The 24,641-nt window shown below is 47.6% G+C and overlaps 1 protein-coding gene across 1 annotated transcript in view; it reads left to right on the top strand.

The window, feature by feature from the left end:
* Positions 1–24,641, top strand: part of HECTD4 (HECT domain E3 ubiquitin protein ligase 4) — a 2,691,195-nt gene that overhangs the window by 1,804,590 nt on the left and 861,964 nt on the right. The window contains exon 61 of the mRNA XM_086943079.1: positions 10,521–10,651. Within this exon, the coding sequence (XP_086799205.1) occupies positions 10,521–10,651 (131 nt within the window). The remainder of the gene's footprint in view (positions 1–10,520; positions 10,652–24,641) is intronic.

Below are 24,641 nucleotides of genomic sequence, written 5' to 3'. Positions count from 1 at the left end.
ACTGCGTCCGGGAGGTAATGGTGAGGGTCAAGGGCGAGTGGTCGGAGATGCCTCGGGGGTGTATGCCTACCTCATCCACGCGCTGCAACCCGTCCCCCAACGCTAGGAAGTAATCAATGCGGGACAGGCTGTTGTGGACTGTGGAGTGAAACGTGTATTGTTTGATCAGGGGGTGGACGTGGCGCCAAATATCTATCAGCCCCAGTGCCTCTAAGAACCGCCGAAACCGGGAGGGTCCCCCCGGCGAGGCAGCCACCGGAAACCTGTTGAGCTGCGGGTCTGCAGCTGCGTTGAAGTCTCCACCCAGGAGCATGTCACCGTCCGGGAGGGACAGCAGGAAGTCGCCCAGGGCTGGAAGCAGCACCGAGTGTAGGGAAGGCGGGATATAAACTGAGACCACTGTTAACGGGCGACCGTCCCACTGTCCCACCACCGCTGCGAAGCACCCCTGATTGTCGGATTTAGTGCTAAGTGTGATGAAATGGGAGGATTTTTTAATCAGTATACCTGTGTCCCGTGAGCCAGTGGAAAATTCGGAGTGTATGAGCATTTTATACCCCCTCCTGTCCAGGGCCTTGGTAGCACCACCCACCAAATGAGTCTCCTGCAGTAATACCAAGTCCGGTTTATATCGCTTTACTTCAGACAGGACTAGGCCGCGTTTTACCTTATCCCCTAGGCCCCGCACATTCCAGGAAAGAAGCCGGAGGGTGGAGCCGCTCGTTCGAGTCTCATCCACCCCCACAGCATTGAATCGTTCATCCGCCATCACCAGTCATCAAACACATATTGCGTCCAACAAGAATCATCCACACCTGCAATAGCACAATTCTAGTCAAAATACACTGTACAGTTTCTGATCGACTTAGCGAATTTCCCATAAGGAAGAACCAACCCCCCCATCCCTTCCCACCCTGCCTCCCTGCTAAACGGACCTTCAACTGCCCGCCACCCCAACTCAGCAGAGCGCTTATCCCATCCCAAAAACAGAGTACTTGCGCGTCAGGGGAGAGTGTCCCCCAGAGCAGGCGGTCCCATTGCCGCCCTCGGGATGTCCAGGCCAGAGTCCAAGAACGACGAAACAAAGCAATCTTTAAGGGAGAAAGTCAGAGTCCAGCCAGTTCTTCACCTGCGATTCTCATTCGCCCCCGGCGGCTCCGGTTCGATCTTGGGATGGCGATGCACTTGCGCTTCTCCTAGCCGAAGTCTGCGAGCCGGGCCGGCTATCGGAGTCGGGCCTGTTGCGTCGATGGTTGGACGTGCGGTCTACCGTGCGCCATCCCTGCAGCCAGTCTCTCGCCGTCTCTGGAGAGTCGAAAAACCAAACTTTCTTGTCGGCCACCACTCGTAGCCGGGCCGGGAACAGCATGGAGTATGGTAATTCCTGTTTGCGGAGCGTTTTCTTCACCTCCAGGAAAGTTCTCCTTCTGCGAGTGACCTCCGCCGTGTAGTCCGGGAAGAAGGAGATGCGTGAATTTTGAATCTGAATAGGTGGTGCCACCCTGGCTGCTTGGAGAATTGTGTCTCGATCTCTAAAGTTAAAAAGTCTCGCTAAGATGGGACGCGGTGCAGCCCCCGGTTTAGGGGTCCCACCGGGTACCCTATGGGCTCGTTCCACAGTAAAGAAGTTGGAGAGTCCCTTAGGGGCTAGCTGGTTCTTGATGAGGTCCTCCACATACAGGTCCATGGCCCCTTTTGTTTCGGATTCCGGGACCCCCAATATGCGGACATTATTGCGCCTGGAGCGGCCCTCATGGTCATCCAGCTTGTCTTTCAAAAGTTTGTCAGCCTGCAACTTTTCCATCACCACCTGAAGATCCGAGATGTCTTCCACGAGTGATTTGGCCACCACCTCCACTTGCTTCACTCTCTCGCCCATCTTTTGGAGGTCGGCTCGTATGAGGGTCACCTCGGTAGCAGTCGAGCCCACCGTCGCTTGAACCTGTTCTAGGGCTCGTAGGACATCATCCAAAGTAGCCTTTTTAGCTCCGTCGTTGTCCGTTCCTTTGCCCAAGGACTTGCGTTGTTCCGGCTGGGAAAGAGTCTGGTTATCATAGGCAAATTTGCCGAGTTTCGCCTGAGCGGCGGTTTGTCGGAGTCCTTTCCCCGCCATTTTGGCTCGACGGCGAGGCACTTTCGGTAGTAGGGGAAGCAAGCCGCCCGCGGCCGGCAGAGCCGAGGCTTTCAGGCGGAGAGCTCAGTTAGGCACAGTTCGGTTACCGCTGCTGGCGTTGTAGTTCCCTCGGCGGCGGGTCCGTCCCAGCGCAGGCAGGCCAGGGCAAGATGGCGGCTATCACGCTGCAATTCCAATCTTCAGTCGCGGTCAAATGCCGCTGCAAGGCACTGCCCCGCCTCGCTGCCGGACAATTAAAGTTGGAAGTTGAGTGGTCAGAGGGGACCCGCCGGTCCGGAGGTTCGTTGGTGTCGGACTATGTCTTCTGCGGGCACTTCCTGTCGGCCGCGCCGAGGAGGGTCCACTTCCGCCCGGATGGAGCCCGGCCAGACCACCGTGGCTGCACTTGTGTCACCAGGCCGCACTTCGGCGGAGGACAAAGTAGGTCTTTCCTCCTCTTCCCTGGGCTTGAAAGCTCCCAGTTTTCTTCAGCGAACGCCGTTCGGTTACTGCACCCAGGACACCCCTTCTGGGACGAGAAGTGAACGGATAGGCATGCGGATTGTTGCGGGAAGCCGCCTCGCTACGGGAGCCTCTCTAGGTTGCTGCCGCCATCATCGGCTGCTAGCCACGCCCCCCGGAATGGTCTCCTTTTTATTGTGAAACTTTTTATTAGAGTTTTATTCACAACAAAGGCCAGGTCCCACACATAACATACACTATAAACATACCAATCATTGTTATTGCACGATTCCACTCTGGGCAATGTACCCATACATCATGGAGGGCCTTTTTCAAACTCTGAAAAGGTACTAAGTTAGGAATCAGAACAATTGTGATATGCTCTGCCTTTGAGGGTGCAGAAGCAAGTTCTCTTCCAGGGATCCTCATCAATAGTCATAAGCACTGAATATTCCCGCCCACGTGCGGGGACCCCGGAAATAATATAAAATTATATATGTAAATCGCATATAAATAGCTCCACATATATGTATGCACATATATCATTTTTTCTCACACCAATGCAGCCCCAAAACAGGGGCTAAACAATGAAAATACTCATACATACACTGTAATTAGCAAGGAAACAAAAAACACATTTGGTTAAATAGCCCTTGAACTTTGTGTTTAAATGAGCAAAACACTCACAAATCCTGAAAATTGCTAATAAATATACATTGTTAGCCACAGGCTGCATTGAACAGCAATAGCATAGAAAATGTAACCATTTTCAACAAAAACTGGCACCGTGCCTTTAAGGCAGCCATGACCCCTGGCTTCCCATCATGCCTCAGGGGTGACAGTTAGGTCATTTGTTCTTTCCGGCTTCTTCAGTCAGGACCCTGGTTCAACAACTCCCTTTCTTTTTGACTTTCTGTCAAAAAATACTAGAGAATTTCTACAATTTTTACTTTCACTCGACGTCTTTTGGGCATAGAGTGTTGCTGCTACCTTTTTTGCATCTGAAAAAAGGAATTTTTCTGTCAAAAATGCCTTCTCTCTTTGACAACTGCCCTTCCTGTGGGACGAAGAAGGCCAAGATTGACACAGATCCTGTGTGTATCCTCTGCCTCCCTGATTCTCATTCTGCGAGTTCTTGTGAGCACTGCAAAAATTTATCAAAGAGAACTCTCAAGGATAGGGAGAGAATTCGTATTTATGGTCTCTCTCAGAGAGGGAGGTCTCCTAAGAGGCAGAAGAATCTCAGGTCGCGGTCGACGTCGAGAGAAGACCCGACTTGCTCTCCTTCAGCGTCAGAATCGGCGGCAAAGAGGCCGTCGACGAAGACGATGAAGACTTAAGCGTCAAGAAGTAAGGTACCTCCACTGCAGTCTACGGGGGCGTGCAGCGTCGAGAGAAAGGTCTCCCTTGGAGCATAGGAGCTCAACGTCGATACAGCCGGCGTCGAAGCATCCTCACCAATCTTCGACGTCGCGGCTTCCTCCGTCGACGCCAGGTCATCGGCGTTCATCGTCGAGGCACCCTCCGTCGACACCTAGTCATCGGCGTTCGACGTCGAGGCATCCTCCGTCGACGCCTAGTCATTGGCGTTCGTCGTCGCCTGGTCATCGGCGTTCGACGGCGAGGCACTCTGTCGATGCCCGGTCATCGGCGTTCGACGTCGAGGCACCCTCCGTCGGCGTCTGGCCAGCGACACTCGACGTCGAGGCATCCTCCGTTGCCATCACACCATCAACGGTCGACGTTGAGGAGATCCCCGTTGACGTCACAGCATCGACGTTCGACGTCGAAGCAGCCTCTGTCGACGCCTGGTCAACGGCATTCAACGTCGAGAGGGTCGTTGTCGCAGCAGCATGGGGCGACATCAAAAGATATATCTTCGAGGCAAGTCTCTCCTCCAAGATCTCAGGGGAGGTCACCTTCGGGACAGACTGCTCAGGAAACAGCTAGTCAGCCCTCGGATCAGGCTCATGCCTTCACATCACAGCAGAGGTCCCCAAGATCGGCTTCAGCTGCGGAGGTGGAACATTCCTCAGGGCATAGGAGTCCTCCGGCCAAGAGGAAAAGAGTATCGGACGGACGTGCTTCCAGAAGTCGCAAAAGGTCTAACTCCAGACGCAGAGGGGCAGAATTCAGGCCCATTCTGGACTTGAGACCGCTCAACCTGCACATCAAAAAAGAAAAGTTCCGCATGTTGGCCCTTCACCAAATATATCCGGATCTCAGGAAGGGAGATTGGATGCGTTCAATGGACCTCCAAGATGCCTACTTCCTTGTCCCGGTGCACCTCAAACACAGAAGATTCCTGCGGTTCCAGGTGGGGACCTCTCATTACCAATTCAAGGTCCTGCCTTTCGGGTTGAAGTCCGCTCCCCGGTATTCACGAAGTGTGTTGCAGTAGTAGCGGCTGCTCTACGCTGAAGGGGAATCTTTGTGTACCGGTATCTGGACGACTGGCTACTGAAAGGTCCTTCCCCAGGCGCTGTAAGGAATCAATTCCAAACCTGCATCCAGCTCTGTCACCGATTGGGTTTACATGTCAATTTCAGAAAATCAGTCTCGCGGCCCACCCAGATGATTCACTTCCTAGGAGCTCTTCTAGACTCCGAGGTAGGAAAAGTGTTTCCTTCGGAGGAGAGACAGTGTTCTCTTACCCAAAAGTGTCAGCTGGTACTTCGACACAAGTTTCAGAAAGTGTAAAAGATTGCCTCCCTGCTAGGATCGATGGCTTCATGCATCTTTCTAGTCCCGAATGCCAGGCTGCGGATGCGTCTTCTTCAACAGGATCTGGAGGACAAGTGGGACCAACAGTCAGCTCGCTGGGACGATTGGATTACTCTGTCAGAAACAGCTCGAGCTTCCATTCCATGGTGGACAAAGAAACAGAACATGCAGGTGGGAATTCTGTTCCATCAACCTCCTCCTGCTCAGACCTTGATCACCGATGCTTCTCTTCAAGGCTGGGGGGCACACATGGATCACCTCCAAGTGCAAGGTTTGTGGTCTCCCAAAGAAAGTACGTATCACATCAACATGCTGGAGTTGAGAGCAGTCCACCTGGCTCTCAAAGCGTTCCACCCCTCGCTTCAGGAAACATCAATGCTAGTACAAACGGACAACACCACCACAATTTACTATTTAAACAAGCAGGGGGGGAACGCGCTCATGGACTCAGTCAATGGAGGCCCAGCGCATCTAGCATTGGCTTCTGGCTCGCAAATTGTCGGTCGCGGAGATCCACCTCCCAGGAGAACAGAATGTGAGGGCGGGCGCGCTGAGTCGGTATTTCAAAGACAGAGAGGACTGGGTTCTAAACGACGAGGTGCTCGAAGGAATCTTCCAGTCTTGGGGTCGTCCCTCCTTAGATCTGTTCGCGGACAACGAAAACACCAAATGCCAAGACTTTGCCTCGCAGTTTTACCATCCAGGAACAAGAGGGAATACCTTTTTGATAGACTGGTCAGGGGAATTTGTGTACACCTTACCACCACTTCCACTGATCCCGAAGGTGCTGAGCAAGCTGACACACTTGTGCACAACAATGATCCTCATTGCACCCGACTGGCCGAGACAATGGTGGTACACGGACCTGCTTCATCTATCAGTGGCTTCTCACAAGAGACTGCCATGCAGGCCGGACCTGTTATCCAAAATGAACGCGAGGATTCATCATCCCAACCTTCCGTCACTGAGCTTGACAGCATGGCTCCTGAGGTCATACAATATGGCCATCTAGGTTTGCAACAGGACTGCATGTCCATCCTGAAGGAAGCGAGACGACCTTCCACGAGACATTCTTATGCCTGTAAATGGAAGCGCATGCAAAATGGTCATCATCCTATTAAGGGTCAGGAAGAAGTTGTTCTTCCTTATTTGTTATATCTGGCAAAAGCAGGTTTAAAGTTTAATTATATTAAGGTGCATCTAGCCGCTATAACGGCGTTTAGGCGGACACCGTCACAACCTTCTTTTTTCCAGTTACCAGCCGTAATGGACTTCCTGCAAGGGTTGAAAAAAGTGTACCCTCCAGTGCGTCAGCCTTCTCCTCCCTGGGAGCTGAACCTGGTGCTAACTAAGTTAATGGGTCCGCCTTTTGAACCCATTCATAAAGCTACCTTGCAACACCTTTCCTGGAAAGCGGCTTTTTTGGTAGCAATCACGTCAGCTTGTAGGGTGAGCGAGATCCAAGCACTCTGTTCAAAGGAACCCTATACTGTATTTCATTTGAATAGAGTGGTACTAATGACACATCCGTCTTTTCTTCCTAACGTGGTGTCAGACTTCCATGTCAATCAGACCATTTCTCTGCCCACTTTCTTTCCCAATCCCTCTTCTCCAGCTGAGAGGGCTTTGCCCTCTTTGGACCTGAAAAGGGTTTTTAAATTCTATCTGGATAGGTCCATGGCTATACATCTTTCTGATCAACTGTTGGTTAACTATTGATCGATCAGAACAGGTCATGCAGCCTCGAAACGGTCTATTTCGAGATGGATCGTTTCGTGTATCAAGTTTGCTTACCAGTTGGCGCAGAAAACTCTCAGGTTTTCTTCCAGAGCGCATTCCACCAGGAGTAGAGCTGTGACAGTAGCTTTTCTCCAGAATGTGCCCATATCTGAGATCTGTAAGGCGGCAACCTGGAAGTCCGTCCATACATTTACCAGACATTACTGTTTTGATTCTGACACTAGAGCAGATACCCAGGTAGGCCAGGCCTCCCTGTGGAATCTGTTTAGCAGCTGAGTACTTGGCTGCTACAAATGTTTTGGTTGGGTTATGTATGTCTCATTTACCTGCAGGTGGTGTTTGGGCTTGCTATTCTATTCAGTGCTTATGACTATTGATGAGGATCCCCTGGAAGAGAAGGATACGTTGCTTACCTGTAATCCTAAGTCTCTTCCAGGGGTATCCGCATCAAAGTCATAAGCAACCCACCCGCCTCCCCAGGTAAATGAGATTTTTGTCTGTTCTATGACTTGTGGTTGAGCCCTGACTTCAGGGTTATGCAAAGAACAACTGACCTAACTGTCACCCCTGAGGCATGATGGGAAGCCAGGGGTCATGGCTGCCTTAAAGGCACAGTGCCAGTTTTTGTTGAAAATGGTTTCATTTTCTATGCTATTGCTGTTCAATGCAGCCTGTGGCTAACAATGTATATTTATTAGCAATTTTCAGGATTTATGAGTGTTTTGCTCATTAAAACACAAAGTTCAAGGGCTATTTGACCTAATGTGTTTTTGTTTCCTTGCTAATTGCAGTGTATGTATGAGTATTTACATTGTTTAGCCTCTGTTTTGGGGCTGCATTGGTGTGAGAAAAAATGACATATGTGCATACATATATGTGGAGCTATTTATATGTGATTTACATATATAATTTTATATTATTTCCGGGGTCCCCGAACGTGGGTGGGAATATTCAGTGCTTATGACTTTGATGAGGATACCCCTGGAAGAGAACTAGGATTACAGGTAAGTAACTTATCCATACTGACGTAAGCATACCGGGTTGGAGCATATATGTGCGCAGCCTCACAACACTACCTACCTGCACACCAAAGCAAAGCTGTAAAGTTCTTCAGATCCAGCCTAGCTCCTGTTGCATAGCCTTAAGGTGAAAAATATTTAGCTCGAGTGTCCACCAGAAAGAGTGTTACAGAAGATCTGTAACTTGCTCTTCTGGATGAGGCCTCACATGGCAGTTCGCTGTGGTTTATTCCCATGCAAAGTGCAGTTAGTACTGATTGGCATAAGGCTGCTCTCTGTCTCGAGTGGCACAGTGAGTGAAACATTATTTGTTGCAATGCTACACAGAGTGATTGATTCCCAGTGGTTTACACTGTCTGCAAGCATTCCTCTTATAAACGTTTGTGTCTTTGATTTCGAAGGGTAGGACTGGAGATCAGACAAGTGAGATGTAGTGAGTGTTTTTTTTTCCTGGGCTTGAATTAAATCATGTATGTTGCCCATAAAATGTATTGGAAATTTGCACACTTAGAGTAGCATGTTTGTTTTAATATATTTATTTTGAGGGTATTGTTCTTTCCACATATCTTCCTTTCCACATATGTTTCCACATTGTAAATTAAAGCCCCTGAGAGTATTTTGTTGATAAAGTTTCATAGTTCTTCTAAAGTCCATGATCTGGTCTTTAAGTTGTGGTTTGATTATGGAAGCTTTTGTTAAAGTGGAAGGTGTCAGAGGAATGTAAATGTGGAGCAATTGACATAACATTATTTAACAGTTAAGGCAGACCCCAAGCCATAAAACAAGAAGTTGGCGACTAACCAGGTTAGGCAGTATGCAAGTGAAATCATGACACGTGCCATCACAGCGCATGATGTCACGACACGTGACATCACAGGAAATGACCTCACTGGAAGTGACATATCAAGAAGTGACATCAGATATGAAGACCCTCACACACATGATTATCAGGTATACCATGTGTACATTTAAGCGCATCATGAGATTTAACAAATGAGATTTGGCGTTGGGTTGTGCCAAAAAAGTGGCGCAATCCCGATTCAAAATCTGGGCCTCAACTCATACATTTATGTTTTTTAAGCCCTGCCACAATGAAATTGGCAACAAGGAGAAGCATAGCAGTAGATCTGTAATGCTTAATTGGTTGCAAAGTCTACATTTTAAAATATTTGATTGGGTTAAGGCATCTGCTGTAAAGGTGCCCAGTAAATCTCATGAAATGATAACTCTGGAATTTTGTCGCATTTGTTGGAGAGATCTGTGTTTCGTGAAGTCACAGATTTGAATCAAAGTAGTATAAAGTTAATATGTCTCCTGCAAAGCACATCACGTAACATGCAGATGACAGATTTTTATTTTATGTAGATCGTAAAGTTGGTTACTGCTTTTAACATGGAAATCCTTTTATTTCCTGAAGTTCATACATTGTAATCCTAGTAATTTAGCCCAGTGAGCTATGGAGGCCATGTGACTCCTACACCTTGTAACCCTGTTTCATGTAACTCATCTTGTACGTTATTTAGACATGTACATGATTTATTGTCAATGTATAATGTGTATGTTATGTAAAGAGCTCTGACACCCTGCATAGGGTTGCATAGCTATATGAAAGAAATAAAGTAGTGATACTGAAATTGTTATTTGTGTAAATACTGAGACGGACCAACACATCTGACATTCTTACAGTGCATGCATCTCTTATATTACAAGTACTGAACAAAGGTAAAAGCATGCCTCTCAAATACCTGTGAAGATATAACAAGCTGTGTGCCTTTGTTTCACCTCCAGTGCATTTATATTTAAGTGGAAGGTTCGCTGGCCGCCTCCAGTCAGGATATTCAAACAAAAGGAGGCCTGATGGCCCCTTAACTTGCTGGAGGTGAAAAAAAGCTCCCTCGTTGCTGCTGGGAATTGAAAGCAGACCACGTGCTGCTGAACATGTCCCGGTGTCAGCATATTTCTGTGTGGCCCAACTTCTAGGCAGAAGGACGGCGTCCACCCTGTGAAAATAGTGGGGGGACGCTGTGTACTTGCGTGTACCCCCGACTTGTGCCCTAAGTTAAGGACAGTTATTCTCTTTATATGTTTACACAACTTTCGTTTACCTTCCTTCTGTATGTCTTGGTACCGCATTGGGAAACATTCTTGTACCAGGTGTTGGATGATATTTTTAGAGGTTGCATTGGTAACTATAATTTCAAGGCACATTTTCTGAGTACTAAACATTATGGTACACTATTTTGTATGTCTTGTGTGGAAGAGAGTTTAGAATTTGAACTCTCATAAGTGAATTAAAACAGGCTATAGGGTATTAGCCTGAATTTGCTTTTTAACTTTTTTAGAACTGTTGACTATGTTTCTACAGGTGAGAACGCTTTTTTTGTAACGCCTATCCTTATTTCATAATGAAATTGCTTCATTACTACAATTAGCTGTTTGTCATTATTTCCCTTTTTATATAGAATGCTCCAGAACAGTTTCCATCTGAAGAATTTCCAATTTCTGATTCTAAAGTCAGTATGGATGTAAATTTTCCCGGTGCTGCCTTTGTTATTGTGTCTTGTAAGGAGGGCCAAACTGGATTCCGCAAAGAGTAAGTTGTTGGACATGCAATATGTGTTCTGTTCATTAAACTTTCCAATTGCAAAATTAGTTTTTACGTAATGGAAATTAATTTTAGTTTACTTTTTGAAAACCTATTTAATCTTACCTAGACTTGAAAACCTGGGATTTAATTTGCATTTTGATAGTAGTTACCTCGAAAATATTAATCTTAGTGTGATGTATTACATTTTTATTGGCTAAATAGAATAGTCTGTTTTGACGTATGTGCAAGAGGATACTGATGTAACCTACAAATACTAAAGAAAATAACTATGTAAGCTACTAGCAATATCTAATATATCAGATTCTTCCACTGAACTCACCGGCGTTTGGAGCTTCGTGTGCCCTTTGTGTGTCCTGCCAATCAACGCCTTGCCAGACCCGCTGCGCGGGTCCCGCTGCGTAGCGTGACTCTCTCTGTGCGGGAAGAGAGGGGGAGCCTGTCTTCATCTTCGTCATCGGACCTTGGATGCCGGCGGGGCTGCGAGCTGCCTAGCAGGGACTCGAGTGACCAGGAGTCCCTGCGTGCATCACCTGTGGCCACTCTCCCTGCCGGCACCGCCCCTGACAAGTGGATATTAAAAGTCAGCGTCTCCCTTGCCTAGTGGGATTCTTCCACTGAACTCACCGGCGTTTGGAGCTTCGTGTGCCCTTTGTGTGTCCTGCCAATCAACGCCTTGCCGGACCCGCTGCGCGGGTCCCGCTGCGTAGCGTGACTCTCTCTGTGCGGGAAGAGAGGAGGAGCCTGTCTTCATCTTCGTCATCGGACCTTGGACGCCGGCGGGGCTGCGAGCTGCCTAGCAGGGACTCCAGTGACCAGGAGTCCCTGCGTGCATCACCTGTGGCTGCTCTCCCTGCCGGCACCGCCCCTGACAAGTGGATGTTAAAAGTCAGCGTCTCCCTTGCCTAGTGGGATTCTTCCACTGAACTCACCGGCGTTTGGAGCTTCGTGTGCCCTTTGTGTGTCCTGCCAATCAACGCCTTGCCGGACCCGCTGCGCGGGTCCTGCTGCGTAGCGTGACTCTCTCTGTGCGGGAAGAGAGGGGGAGCCTGTCTTCATCTTCGTCATCGGACCTTGGACGCCGGCGGGGCTGCGAGCTGCCTAGCAGGGACTCCAGTGACCAGGAGTCCCTGCGTGCATCACCTGTGGCCGCTCTCCCTGCCGGCACCGCCCCTGACAAGTGGATATTAAAAGTCAGCGTCTCCCTTGCCTAGTGGGATTCTTCCACTGAACTCACCGGCGTTTGGAGCTTCGTGTGCCCTTTGTGTGTCCTGCCAATCAACCCCTTGCCGGACCCGCTGCGCGGGTCCCACTGCGTAGCGTGACTCTCTCTGTGTGGGAAGAGAGGGGGAGCCTGTCTTCATCTTCGTCATCGGACCTTGGACGCCGGCGGGGCTGCGAGCAGCCTAGCAGGGACTCCAGTGACCAGGAGTCCCTGCGTGCATCACCTGTGGCCGCTCTCCCTGCCGGCACCGCCCCCTGCCCTCCCCTACTTACACAGGGTGGAGAACCCGCTGCGCGGGAGCGCGTGGGAGCGACCGGGGCGAAGACCGGGCAAAGAGCGGGCCGTTTGAGGCCGTTCGAGTACGGCAGAGTCCGACCTAGGCCCACCCCCCCTGGCCGAGCGGAGGGCCTCAAGGTAGGCGGCGGGCTTTGCGTTTACATCTCCTGCCCTTTGGTGTTGCAAAGACAGCCTAAAACTTCTGTGAGATCCTCTCATCTGTGCCATTCGCAATGCCGCTACGGTCAGGCAAAGAACGATCCGTGCAAATCCACACCACCAAGGGAGTCGTATCTGGCCCCCTTGATGCTTTTATCTCACGGGCTACCGGGATCCTGGAGAAGGAAATTGCCATGGTCGAGAAAAGACTCTCAATAGACCTTATTAGTGGCAAGCGATCCACACTGGGGGTCCTAGCTAATTCTACCTCCCCTGCACCCCCTGCACCACATGCTGCCTACAACTGTGTCCATACTTCCCCCACAGGCGCTATCATCCATCTAGAAAGCGTAGGGGTGAGTCCAACAGCCCCTACCCCGAAGGAAGAAGGGTACAGTATAGATGCCTCTCAATGCAGTCAGGGGGATGATTCCCAGAACTGTGGGGGGCTCGATCCTAGCCAGCTCTCTGGATACCTTCCCCTTAATAACTCTAATCCAGCCGAAATCACAAACCACCCCGCACCCAATCCTGGTCCTAATGTTAAAAAGAGAAAGTTGGTTTCCAGATTGTCGGGGGAGAGAGACCGGAAAATCCCTAAAACAAATGTTGCCCAAGACGAATGGAGTCAGGGGTCTGAGCTTCCTCCAGACACTCTAAACCCTTCTGTATTTGCCAATATGCTATGCCCTTCCCTCACGTCTTTGGGTTCCTCTAGCACTTGCCCCATGTGCTTTAATAGCGACGAAGTTTTGTTAGTAAAAATGGAGGCCATGTTTAAAACTTTATTACTACCTGTTTTGGAGCGGACAAGGCTCATGACCTCAAAAATTGATAGCATGGAGGTTACAACTAATTCAAACCATGCTATGTTACAAATCTTACTTGGCACTAACCATACGGGTGCCAGCAAAACACAAATAGCCACCAAGGCCCCGGTTAGTAATAACATGGCAAGGAGTAAACCACCACCCAACAAAACCTCAGGGCCAATCACCATCACGCCTAAAGGGGGGGAAAAGCTAAAAATCACATCTTCCAAACCAGCCACTAGCACCACCACACAGGCACCCAAGTCTAAACCTATGGACAAGCAAAATACTGGTGGGCATCAAAGTATGGGACCTCCCCCACAACCTATTACAAATCATGTCCCCCCCAGTACACATAGAGACCATCGCACTATCACCAATAACCACAGGGAGGGGAGACGTAAAAGATTAACTACCCCTCGTGTTGATCTTCCACTCGAAGCAGCTCAACATACTATAGTCCTGACAGGTGTAGCCCCGTAGCCCCGTTAAAACCAGGCAGTAAGGAGTCATTTGGGGACCTTCGTAATAAAGTCATCTTTTGGCTAAATAAAAACCGCCCCTTACCTCCCTCCTCTCCTACGGAGATACTATTTGTGAGAAGAGTGGATTGGGTGGGTCATGGGACCAAAGACCTGGAGGGAGATTGCATTTTAATCTCGTTCAAAGATGCATGGGTGGTAGATGCCATCCGAAGAGAACCTAGGTTTGCAAGGCAGGGGGACGTACAAACCTTAGCCCTATCATATTTCTACCCACACAGGCAAATACCCCCCCCCCCCCCCCCCCCAACCCTACCCCTTATTTCGTCAGGCTCCAGCCATAAGACACCCCTTGGCACTAACCCCTCTCGACCGCCAGCGCCCTTTCCTTTTTAATCATTTTGGCCCCCTTTCTGACCTTGAGGCCATCGATTGACTTCACGGCTCACCCAGTGAGCCTTCCCCTGTTGAAACAGTAGTCCATGAGTTTATTGGGCATAGCATGGCGAGCCCATATCCACTCAGTAATTAAGCAGCTGTGGGTGGAGGCCCAGAGTCTAGGCCACCCAGTCTACCACTCGATAGAGATACCCAAGAGACCTTGACTAATGATGATCCTATAGTTCCTATAGACCATGTCAAGCTCATTGAGATTAAAAATGATAGAGGGTATCCACAGGCAGTTACGCTGCCTTCATCTTTGCAACCTCCCCCTTTGGCCAAATTGAATGACAACCTGAAAATCGTGTCCTGGAACATAGCAGGAATTAAGGCCCGCCTCGCATCTACTGACTGGTTAAACTTTGTGGACAACTACGACATCATCTTGCTGCAAGAAACCTGGGCAACTGAGCCAGTCTACAAGCTGGGTTTCATTAACTTTTTTAAACCTGCGATTAAAGGGGGCAAAGGGCGTGCCTCAGGTGGTCTGACGATTTGGGTGAAACAGTTACTGGGTCTCCACCCAACTGAGCTCTCTGTCCAGCATCCGGACCTCATCCAAATTAAACTAAGCAAAGCCAACCAACGAGATGTGCACATTTTTAACATTTACGCTAGAGGCCTGCCCGGTGGTTGAAGTACGCCACTGTTGAGCATCATCGACTATAACATCTCTGAAATGGGCAGTGGGAATGTCACTATCCTAGCTGGAGATCTAAACTGCACCATAGAGCCATTGTTCGACATGGGGGACAGTTGGAGCATGGCTGAGGACTCTGCTTGGGACATTCCCGATCTAAAAGTGGTTAAGAGGGTAAAAGCCACAGAGGCGGCAGTGTCCTGGATGGCATTTTGCCTAAATAGGGGATTTTGTGCATGTAATGGCCGCTCAATCTCGGACAAAGAGGCCAATTGTACCTTTGACAGTGGGCAGAGGCAGAGCCGCATTGACTATATCTTGCTAAACATGGAACATTGGCTGTTATTAATTGACATGGCAGTATTAGAGCGCCCGGAAAGCGACCACAACCCGCTGTCTTTATCTCTGAAACTGCCAGGCTTAAAGAGACAAGAGGAGTCTACCACCACTCATACAGGGGATGTTCTACTAACCAACGATAGGAGGAGACTGAAATGGTCCCGGGTCATGGAGGACAAATTTTTATGGGACAATGTTAATTCAGTGGCCAATAACGTCTATAATGAGATGTTGAAAATTGATCTGATGGGGGCAAACTCGGGTTTGGCTAACAATGTTATGAATCTTCATACTAGATGCTTCGACCAGTTAAAATCCCTACTTTCCCTCCCGTGCCGAAGTGCTTCTACTAAAACTAATCCCTTGCCACAGAAATGGTGCAATAAAAAATGCAGGGAGGCACATTCGGCTCTCATCTCATCTATTAAATCACGGGACATGGTCGCAGTTAAGGCGGCCAGGCTCCATTACAGGAAAACCCTCCGAGAATCTAAACGGGAGTGGGAAGATAGGTTCTGGTCCGATCTTCTGGAAGCGTCCACCTCAAACAACCCAAAAAAGTTTTGGGATTTAGTTAAATGGGGGAATAACCCGGATTCCTCCACCCCGGCTAACAATGTGCCCCTTGATGAATGGGTATTATTCTACTCTGCCCAATTCAGAGCCGATGACCCCAAAGCTATAAATCCCTCGGGCAGGATACCCCCGTTGAGTCCTCACGGGGAAAAATTAATCTTCTCAGTTGCTGAGGCCGAGCTGGCCCTGGCCCTGACCCTACGAGGGAAAGCCCCTGGTATGGATTTGATACCGGCGGATCTATTCAAATCCAACCCCGCCCTGTGGCTCCCGTATATCACCATGATAGCAAACTCCCTAGCCCACGGAGCCACGGTCCCGAAATCGTGGAAGGGAGCTGAGATAATCCCGATTTATAAAAAGGGCGACAAGTCCATACCAGGGAATTACCGCCCCATCAGTTTGATCGATTCTATACAAAAAATCATAGCACGTATGGTCTTGGGACGGGTCCAGGGCTGGATCGAAATAGAGGGCATTCTATCTCCCATGCAGGCGGGCTTCAGATCGGGAATAAGCACCATAGATCAGGTGTTTAGACTCTGCCTGATCTATTGGAAGGTGGTCTGGCTCGGCGGCGGTACCATCTTTGCTGCATTCATTGATCTGAAGTCCGCCTTCGATCTGGTACCAAGGGACAAATTGTGGGGTGTGCTGGAAAACTTAGGATGCCCACCAGAACTACTAGACCTCATTATTAGACTCCATGAGGATAACTACGCGAGGGTAAGGTGGGGTGGCCAGGGACAAGTGACGGAAACATTTCCCGTAACTCGAGGTGTCCGTCTGGGGTGTGTCCTGGCCCCAACTCTCTTCCTCCTCTTTATTGACCAAGTTGTTAAATTCTTCATGGATACCCCCACTGACGCCCCAATGTTGGCTGGGATGAGATTCCCCCTTCTCATCTTCGCCGACGACACATTACTCCTCTCAAGAACACGTAGCGGACTCCAGCGGGCTTTGGACCGCTTCGAGGAGTACTGTGCTATTAACAACCTGGCGGTAAATGTGGGGAAAACGAAGTTTATGGTTTTCACTAAAAATCACCCAGTTCGGAGCTCCGTGAGGTTGAATGGAGTTAACCTCGAGCAAGTTGATACCATGACCTATCTGGGGGTTACCCTTGACAGCCGTTTGAGATGGAAAGACCAAACAAACATCCAACATCTCAAATTCGCAAGGTTGACTGGCTGTCTCATAAAAGAGCAAAAAGAATCGACCACCAAGCGGGTTCTCCCTGCCCTCAGGATCTATGACGCTAAAATCTCCACCGCCATTCTTTATGGCGCTGATCTTTGGGGCTATATGGACCTGCTTAACTTATTCAAAACCCAATGTAAGTTCTTTCGTAACTTAGTAGGTCTTCCACAGTCTACCCCCTCTATTCCCCTCTGTTTGGATCTAGGGTGCCCTCCGATCAACGAGATGGCTAGATTTAGGCTGGTGGCCAAGTGGAGACGTATATGGACGTCTCCAGATCTGTTTCTTTTTGCACAAGAATTGGCTGAAGTCAGGTCTATCACCGGATCCGGGAAAATTCCATGGTTCTCTGCTGTAAAAACCATCCTCACTGATATGGGCTTAGAACATCTTTGGTCATCCCCCCAATCTAATGTTTTCCCCTCCAAACACGAGTTTAAATCCCTGTACTGGGCCTCGATCCGTCTAAAAAGAGTTGCACTCTCTAGCAATAACAGTCTTACAGGCAGGTTTCTAATATTTAAACTTGACCTATTGCGAGAGCCCTATTGGGATGTAATAACCAGACCGCTAGACAAAAAACTGTATCACCAGTTTAGAGTGGGGTCTTTGCCTCTGAACTCTTTTTCATACAAATGGTCCACAGGGTCATCAACCGACTGTAAATGTTGCCCAGGTCATAATGAATCAGAGGGACATTTTCTTTTTGCTTGTCCTAGATACGCTGCACCCCGAAAGAAATGGTTAAAACCTCTGTTTCAAAGTTTACCATTTAAAACATCTGCGGAAGCCATTTGGGCGCTAAAGACCAACACCTCCGAACTCTTTGTTGTAAGTCTGGCAAAATATTTGGGCTGGGCCTGGCTTTTAAGGCTAAAACACATGTTATAGCTCCCTGGACCCACTTACATTGTTTCGTTATTTGATAGAATATGTATCCGCTTAAATCACCTGTTATTAGACTTTTCCATCTGCATCCTTTGAATACTAAGCAAGAAATGGTTCACCGATAATGAATATGAAGTGTAATGTATTTCTAAAATAACTCGTGTTCTTTTTTAACTTTACTCAGGTTCTTCTTTAACTGATATTTAATGCTTTTTTTATTCATTCTCCTTTTTTAGGTCTCGCCTGTCGATGCGCATGCGCATCGAGCAAGCGAGAGTATTGGGACTTATCCACTCTTTCCCCAACTTGCAAGGAATCGTGGCGATTCCTTGCAGTGCCCGTGACTTTTAAGCTCAATGCGCATGCGCATTGAGCTTAAAAGCGCGTGCACGTCCGTCTTGGTTTACCCGCTCCGCCCCCTCCCCTTCCCGCCGTCTCGCATTTCCCCTGCCGCATCAAAGGCTTTCACGGCCGGCCGGCCATGCTTTCAGTTTCACGACCGGCCGGCCGTGTGAATTACATTTCAAAGCCCGCTCTCCCTGCTCCGCCCCCTGCTCCGGCCGAGACGCATTTCTCCTCCCTCCTCCCCCCTCCTGGGTCAGGTTACCCTGCTTTCTCTTTCGTTTTTTTTTTCACTTGGCACCCCTACAGCCAGCACACACTTGCTGTATTGGAGGAAGACAGACGGTTGACTGTACATTAAAAAGTGCTCTGCTACAAAGTACTGTTTCTTTTCAGAAACTATACATTTTTTAGAAGAGAGATGCTTTTCCTGGAAAGGTAGGCCAATACTGGAAAGGTAGGCTAGTACACTGAATGTGTAACTCTTAAAAGAAATGAGTACAGTGACTGTAGTTCAAATGTAATATCTTGTAGTTCTACACTATATCAAGTGGGATTCTCAGAAAAGTCTACAAAGCACGACAGGTGCATTCGAAATTCAGAGAGAAGAGATCGATCACTACTCTGACTGGGCTGAACCTCGATGTCAGACTTAACTCTTGATGTCCGAGGAAACGAATATCTGAAAACAATCTACTCCCCCAGCAGGCACATTTCCTCCACTAGCAGGCACATTTCAGTTCCATTAAATCAAGGCAGTATTCCAAAAGGGTAGCCTTCATTCCGTAAAATCTCTACACTCATTGAAGAATAAACATTTTTAAGACTACGTTGCTAACCTATTGATAGGAAACCCTAAATTGTAAACACCTTTTCATTTCCTGGCTGTTCGGCTCCGGTCAGGAAGCTGTCGCTATATTTTGCAAAAGGAATGCACATCATTCCTACATGCCATCCCTCCCGGGGCAGTCAGGAAGCTCCCGCACCCGGGACTTACCCCGTTTCCCTAGTTGCTCCTGCCTGACTTTCGACTTACAGGACTTCAAAAACCGCACCGGGGCTCTGCTCACCACGGAGGTACGTTCAGCATGTTTAACTACTATCACCAATGCTCACAAACTATTGAAAAGGAATGTAAAGTTGGAATCTTAATTTAAATGTGTATGCCGAATTTAAATTTGTATTTAAAGTTGTATGCTGGCCGGGGGGCGGGGGAGAAGAGGTGGCCTTTAATTCTTTAAAGCAATATGTGCAAGCCAATATGGGAGCTATTTAAATAATACTCGCACGGACCTCGAACATATTTTCACCACACACTCCTCGAATCCAGACACAATTCCTTCCATACGTTTTGTCTATCTTGCCTCAGCCTACTTTTTTAGAAATCCCGAATCAGTTGCAAAAAATGGACATTTTCTGAGAAGCGTGTTTGTGCCGGTTTATTTCATTGTAACTGCGGCGCGTGTGTACCTTGCTGTTCAGCTCAGATGGTGAACACAGCTGCACCCAGGATTATAACCAACTGAGCTAGATTAAGTGGCCAGTACCACTGCTTTAAAGGGTACTGTCTGTCTGGTACTGAGTGCGGTTACTTTTTTATTTTCAGAGAAAGAGTAGCTGCACTTCTCATGAGAATCATAATAATTTTAATTGTAGAGTACCTGTACTTTACAAAAAACAAGCTGTTACCTGCACTTCTATTTCTATTTCGCCATTTCTAGCACTGGCCAGTACTATGCCACCCATGTTGGCTCATTCTTTTCTCCTTCCTAGGCAGACGCAACAAGTACCAATGATTTAGGCAATAGTTACACCACGTTTTTAAATAACATATTTCAGTAATGTTTTTGCTGTGCGCGTACGTACCTGTCAGATACGTTCCGGGTACATTAATCATCATGATATGTTGGTTGTAATAAGAAATGTTAATAATCATCATGATGTGTTTGTTGTAATAAGAAATGATAGCAACTTTGTAAGTAACGTTGAACGCAGTGTTCTAATTTAAAGAAAGCATACGCATTGCTTACCCGTGCCCCACCCTCACTCACCCTCACTCACCCTCACTCACCCTCACTCACCCTCACTCACCCTCACTCACTCACCCTCAACCCCTCACCCTCACCCTCAACCCCTCACCCCCTCACCCTCCCTCGCCCTCACCCTCACTCACCCTCAACCCCTCACCCTCAACCCCTCACCCTCACTCGCCCTCACCCTCACTCACCCTCAACCCCTCACCCTCAACCCCTCACCCACCCTCAACCCCTCCCCCTCAACCCCTCACCCTCACTCACCCTCAACCCCTCACGCTCACTCACCCTCAACCCCTCACCCTCACTCACTCACCCTCAACCCCTCACCCTCAACCCCTCACCCTCAACCCCTCTCCCTCAACCCCTCACCCTCAACCCCTCACCCTCAACCCCTCACCCTCAACCCCTCACCCTCACTCACTCACCCTCAACCCCTCACCCTCAACCCCTCACCCTCAACCCCTCACCCTCAACCCCTCACCCTCAACCCCTCACCCTCAACCCCTCACCCTCAACCCCTCACCCTCACTCACCCTCACTCACCCTCACTCACCCTCACTCACCCTCACTCACCCTCAACCCCTCACTCACCCTCAGTCATCCTCACTCACCCTCAACCCCTCACCCTCACCCTCACCCACCCTCAACCCCTCACCCTAACTCACACTCACCCTCACCCTCACTCACCCTCACTCACCCTCACTCACCCTCACTCTCACTCACCCTCAACCCCTCACTCACCCTCAACCCCTCACTCACCCTCACTCACCCTCACCCACCCTCACCCTCACTCACCCTCAACCCCTCACCCTCACACAGTGCAATAGGTCTCGGAGCATTTGAGTTAGAGCTTTTAGAATTGTTTATGGCTTTTTTTATTTGTAATTCTTTAGCATTGGCTACAGGAAACAAAAATGCTAAAGATTTACAAAAAAACCCATAAACAATTCTAAAAGCACTAACTCTAATGCTGCGAGACCTATTGCATTTCCAATGCTTGTATTGGTCTGTTCTAAATGTGTTCAGTATCTGTTCATTGATGTTTGTTCTTTTCTCATTTTCAAACAGTCTTTTTGCTTAAAAAATTTTGATTGTTCGTTTACTACCAAATTTTAATGTGTCTTTTATGATTTGTTAAAAATCGAAATAAAGACTTGAAAACCTGAAACCTGAAACCAGTACCTGCTCTGGAGATCAGTACACAAAAACCCGCTTTTTATAAGCGGTGTAATGCAATAAATGTAAATACAAATCTGATAAAAAATATACTTGGCCTCTACTTTTACCTTATTATCAATTTCTTTAAAGGGTGGTCTGCCATCTGAAGCATGGCAAGTCAGTTGGGAATTAATTTAAAAAAAGTCAGCCCAGCTACTTGACTATGTGAACATATCTTTATTCTGTAATTGCTTTATGTTAACATTGATTTTTGCTATCTACTATGTCAAGACCCAGAGACAGATGAATCCAAGCAGAACACCCCTCAACGTTCCAGAAGCCTCAGTTTTTACTTACAGTTAAGGATATTCTAACACTTTGAACCAGATCCTGGGATCAAAGTGAAAAATGGGGAGGAAAGGGAGAGACATTGCACCTCTGGCTGCACAACTCCAAACTACTTCCTGACCACAAAAGACATAAACAATCACATTCAAAGAAAGGGAACAGTATGACACTTTCAATTAAATATACACATGACTCGCCAGCTGAAGGCTACAGGGCAGCTCCACAAACAGAGTGAATCCAACCAAAGTTCCTACCCACAAGTGCATAGGGTTAACAGAAAAGTGCATGAAAATGAAAGCTGGGTGCAAACTGAAGTAGGTAGCAATAAGCCTACCAGTATGTGCAGTTTCCCCCTTCTCATATGCTAAATACGCCACATTGTGGTACTTGTCAGTCAAATCCTCCCTCCCACACCACTACTCAATCTATGCTGACTCAGTGGTTGCTTGTCACGTCAGCCTTGCTCCCTGCTGAAGCCCACAACATGAACTTCCCTGCCTAGCTATTCAGACATAACTTGGGTGAGCTCTGACACTGCATCCACCCTCAGAAGTACCCCCATACTTCACCACTACTTGATAGGGAATCACCACGCAGGCATAAAGTAGGCTAGTACCCCAGAACAATTGCAAGTTTATACCCCTTCCAGTCAGTTTGGTACAGGTGGTATTCCTAACTTTGCGCACATTTGTAAACTAAGTTACAGAATTCATACTCCAGAACGTCTTTGGCAACTACTGGATGAGAACCAAAATGTTATTTGGGATACCGAGTGAATGTGCCAATGGGCATCTAGCATCAAGCTAACGTTTGCAGGATTAAATACTTGGGCCATGTGGATGGGACCGATAAATCAATTGGTAAACTTAGTGTGGTAATCCTAGAGCCTAGGTAATATGAGGAGAACCAGACAGAATCATCCACTCTATACTCATGAGCAGGGTGGCAACAACTATCAGCTTGTTCTTTGTAATCCTTCTTGCTGTTGTTCCTATGTTGAATGACCAATTTATGAAAAGCTTGAATGGAAGTGATGAGTAGTTTAGTAAAAAGGCAAGGACTCAACAAAGCATGTTCAATATATATGGCTGGAATCTGGAGGTACGGTAGAAAAGGGGTGACTTCACTAAGCTGTGAAGGGTGTTATTGTACACAAGTTCAACAAAAGATATTTAGTGACACCAGTCTTGGTAATGTGTGGTGAAACTATAGTGGCGTTACTCAAAGGCTTTGTTCATCCTCTCAATCTTACCATCAGATTTAGGTTGGTAGTATGTTAATTGACCCTCCATATAGCCAACAAGGCAGAACATAATTTCGAAGTGAATTGTGTTTCACTGTTTGACACAATAACAGTATGCAGACCGACCAATCTCTTGCTCGAAGTGTTTTGATCATGCCTGAGCCGAAGGCAGAGTCTTTTACCATACAATGCCCCACATTTGTAAAGGAATCAAAGATGAACCTGCAAGGTTGTGTAAGTGTCTACAATGAAGTCCATTTATGTTGTATACAGTGGATGGGTGGGTGTACACCGTAGATGGAGGACACCTGCTGGTTTGCCATCAGCATTGTTGTTGATACATCTATCTATCTTTATACATTTTCTCTCTCTCTCTTTTTTATTTTTTATTTGGACAATACTCGCACTGTGAACCAGGCCCTGGTGACACAGAGAAGGTGGGTGGGGGGAGCAACACTAGATGTTTGGTCTTACAATCCCATACAACGTACTGTAAACAGAAGGTATACACAGCCTTGTTCCTCTAGTAGGAGCAATGTAGTAAGTGTTTCTTTGATGCTGAAATAAAAATATAAAGCAGATGTAAGTAGCAAGATCAACATAAGGACTTTCCTAGGAAACACTACCCTAAAGTCTGCGAGTTAAATGAAAAAATCAAAAAAGGTGCTTGAAGGCTTAAGCCTACCAACATGCACAGTTGCTAGGCAATGGCAAACTGCACACCCCTGCTCCTTGTTCTTTTCCAACTACCCGGAAGAGTATCCCAGCTGCCACTTTGGATGATTGGGCTAATCTGTATCAAAGACACAGTAGCTCCTCACCATCATGATTAGGGCAGTATGCTGATAATTACTCGAGTAAACTCTTAACTTACATTTTGCAGATGCCATCATGTGGTGGCATTCCGAGACTCACACTTTCCGCAGCCTATGCTGACACTGTAAATGTGGGACACGTCAGCTTGGACCCAACTGAAGCCCACAGCGGGAACTTCCCAGCCAACTCCACAGACCCTTAGTGAATACTAAAATTGATATTTAATGGTCTAACTATCCTCCATTGATTTTTGCCAGTGCTTACATAAAATCTCATACACTTTCAACCCATGTAAAGTGATTTACAAAGTTAAATTAGGATATGGTATCAAAAACGATCTTCTCAACAGTGTTGTACTTGAACCACTCATCTGATAGCTGATTGCGATACCACTTTCAAGGAAGCAACATTGAAGTTAGTGGCTACTTGACCACAACTGTGGTGTTTGGGGTAGTTTGCCTCGCCTTTCCTCAGGTCTGTCCTACAATGGCTCGGGAAACTGGACCAAGTGTTCCCTTCAGCACTTCACTCTTAGGGTAATGAGGCTAAGCTGTCAAAGGGAAGTGAAGGGGCAGAGAGTCAGAACTCAAATAGTCATCAGACACAATTGCTCTTTTTTCCAGGGCAGTTCTTGTCTTAAGAAAAAGAGAACAACCTTAGTGTCACGAAAATCAAAATGGTACACCCATTAGTGGTGATTCAGCTACAGAGTTCTTCGAATTTCGAATTTCTAGCCAGGTTACACATCATCTGTACTGGACTAACCTTGTTCCTGTGTTGCCCCCATTATCTACAGTGTCTTAGCAAAGATAAAAGGTCATAGGCAGTAATCAGACACATGTGCGAGCTAACTGTCATGTTGTGCAAGCAACTAACATTTTGGGTAACCAGTAGGTCAGTTCTTTCACATCTTGAAAAAATGATCACTCTGCAAATCATTATCGTAACAGAAGGCTTTTTTTAATGAATTCGGTATATAGTCTCTCAGTCTTTTGAT

Source organism: Lissotriton vulgaris, chromosome 11 (genome assembly GCF_964263255.1).
Source record: "Lissotriton vulgaris chromosome 11, aLisVul1.2, whole genome shotgun sequence".
Taxonomy (NCBI): domain Eukaryota; kingdom Metazoa; phylum Chordata; class Amphibia; order Caudata; family Salamandridae; genus Lissotriton; species Lissotriton vulgaris.
Note: the sequence above shows the minus strand (reverse complement) of the source record. Positions and strands in the feature narration are given on the sequence as shown.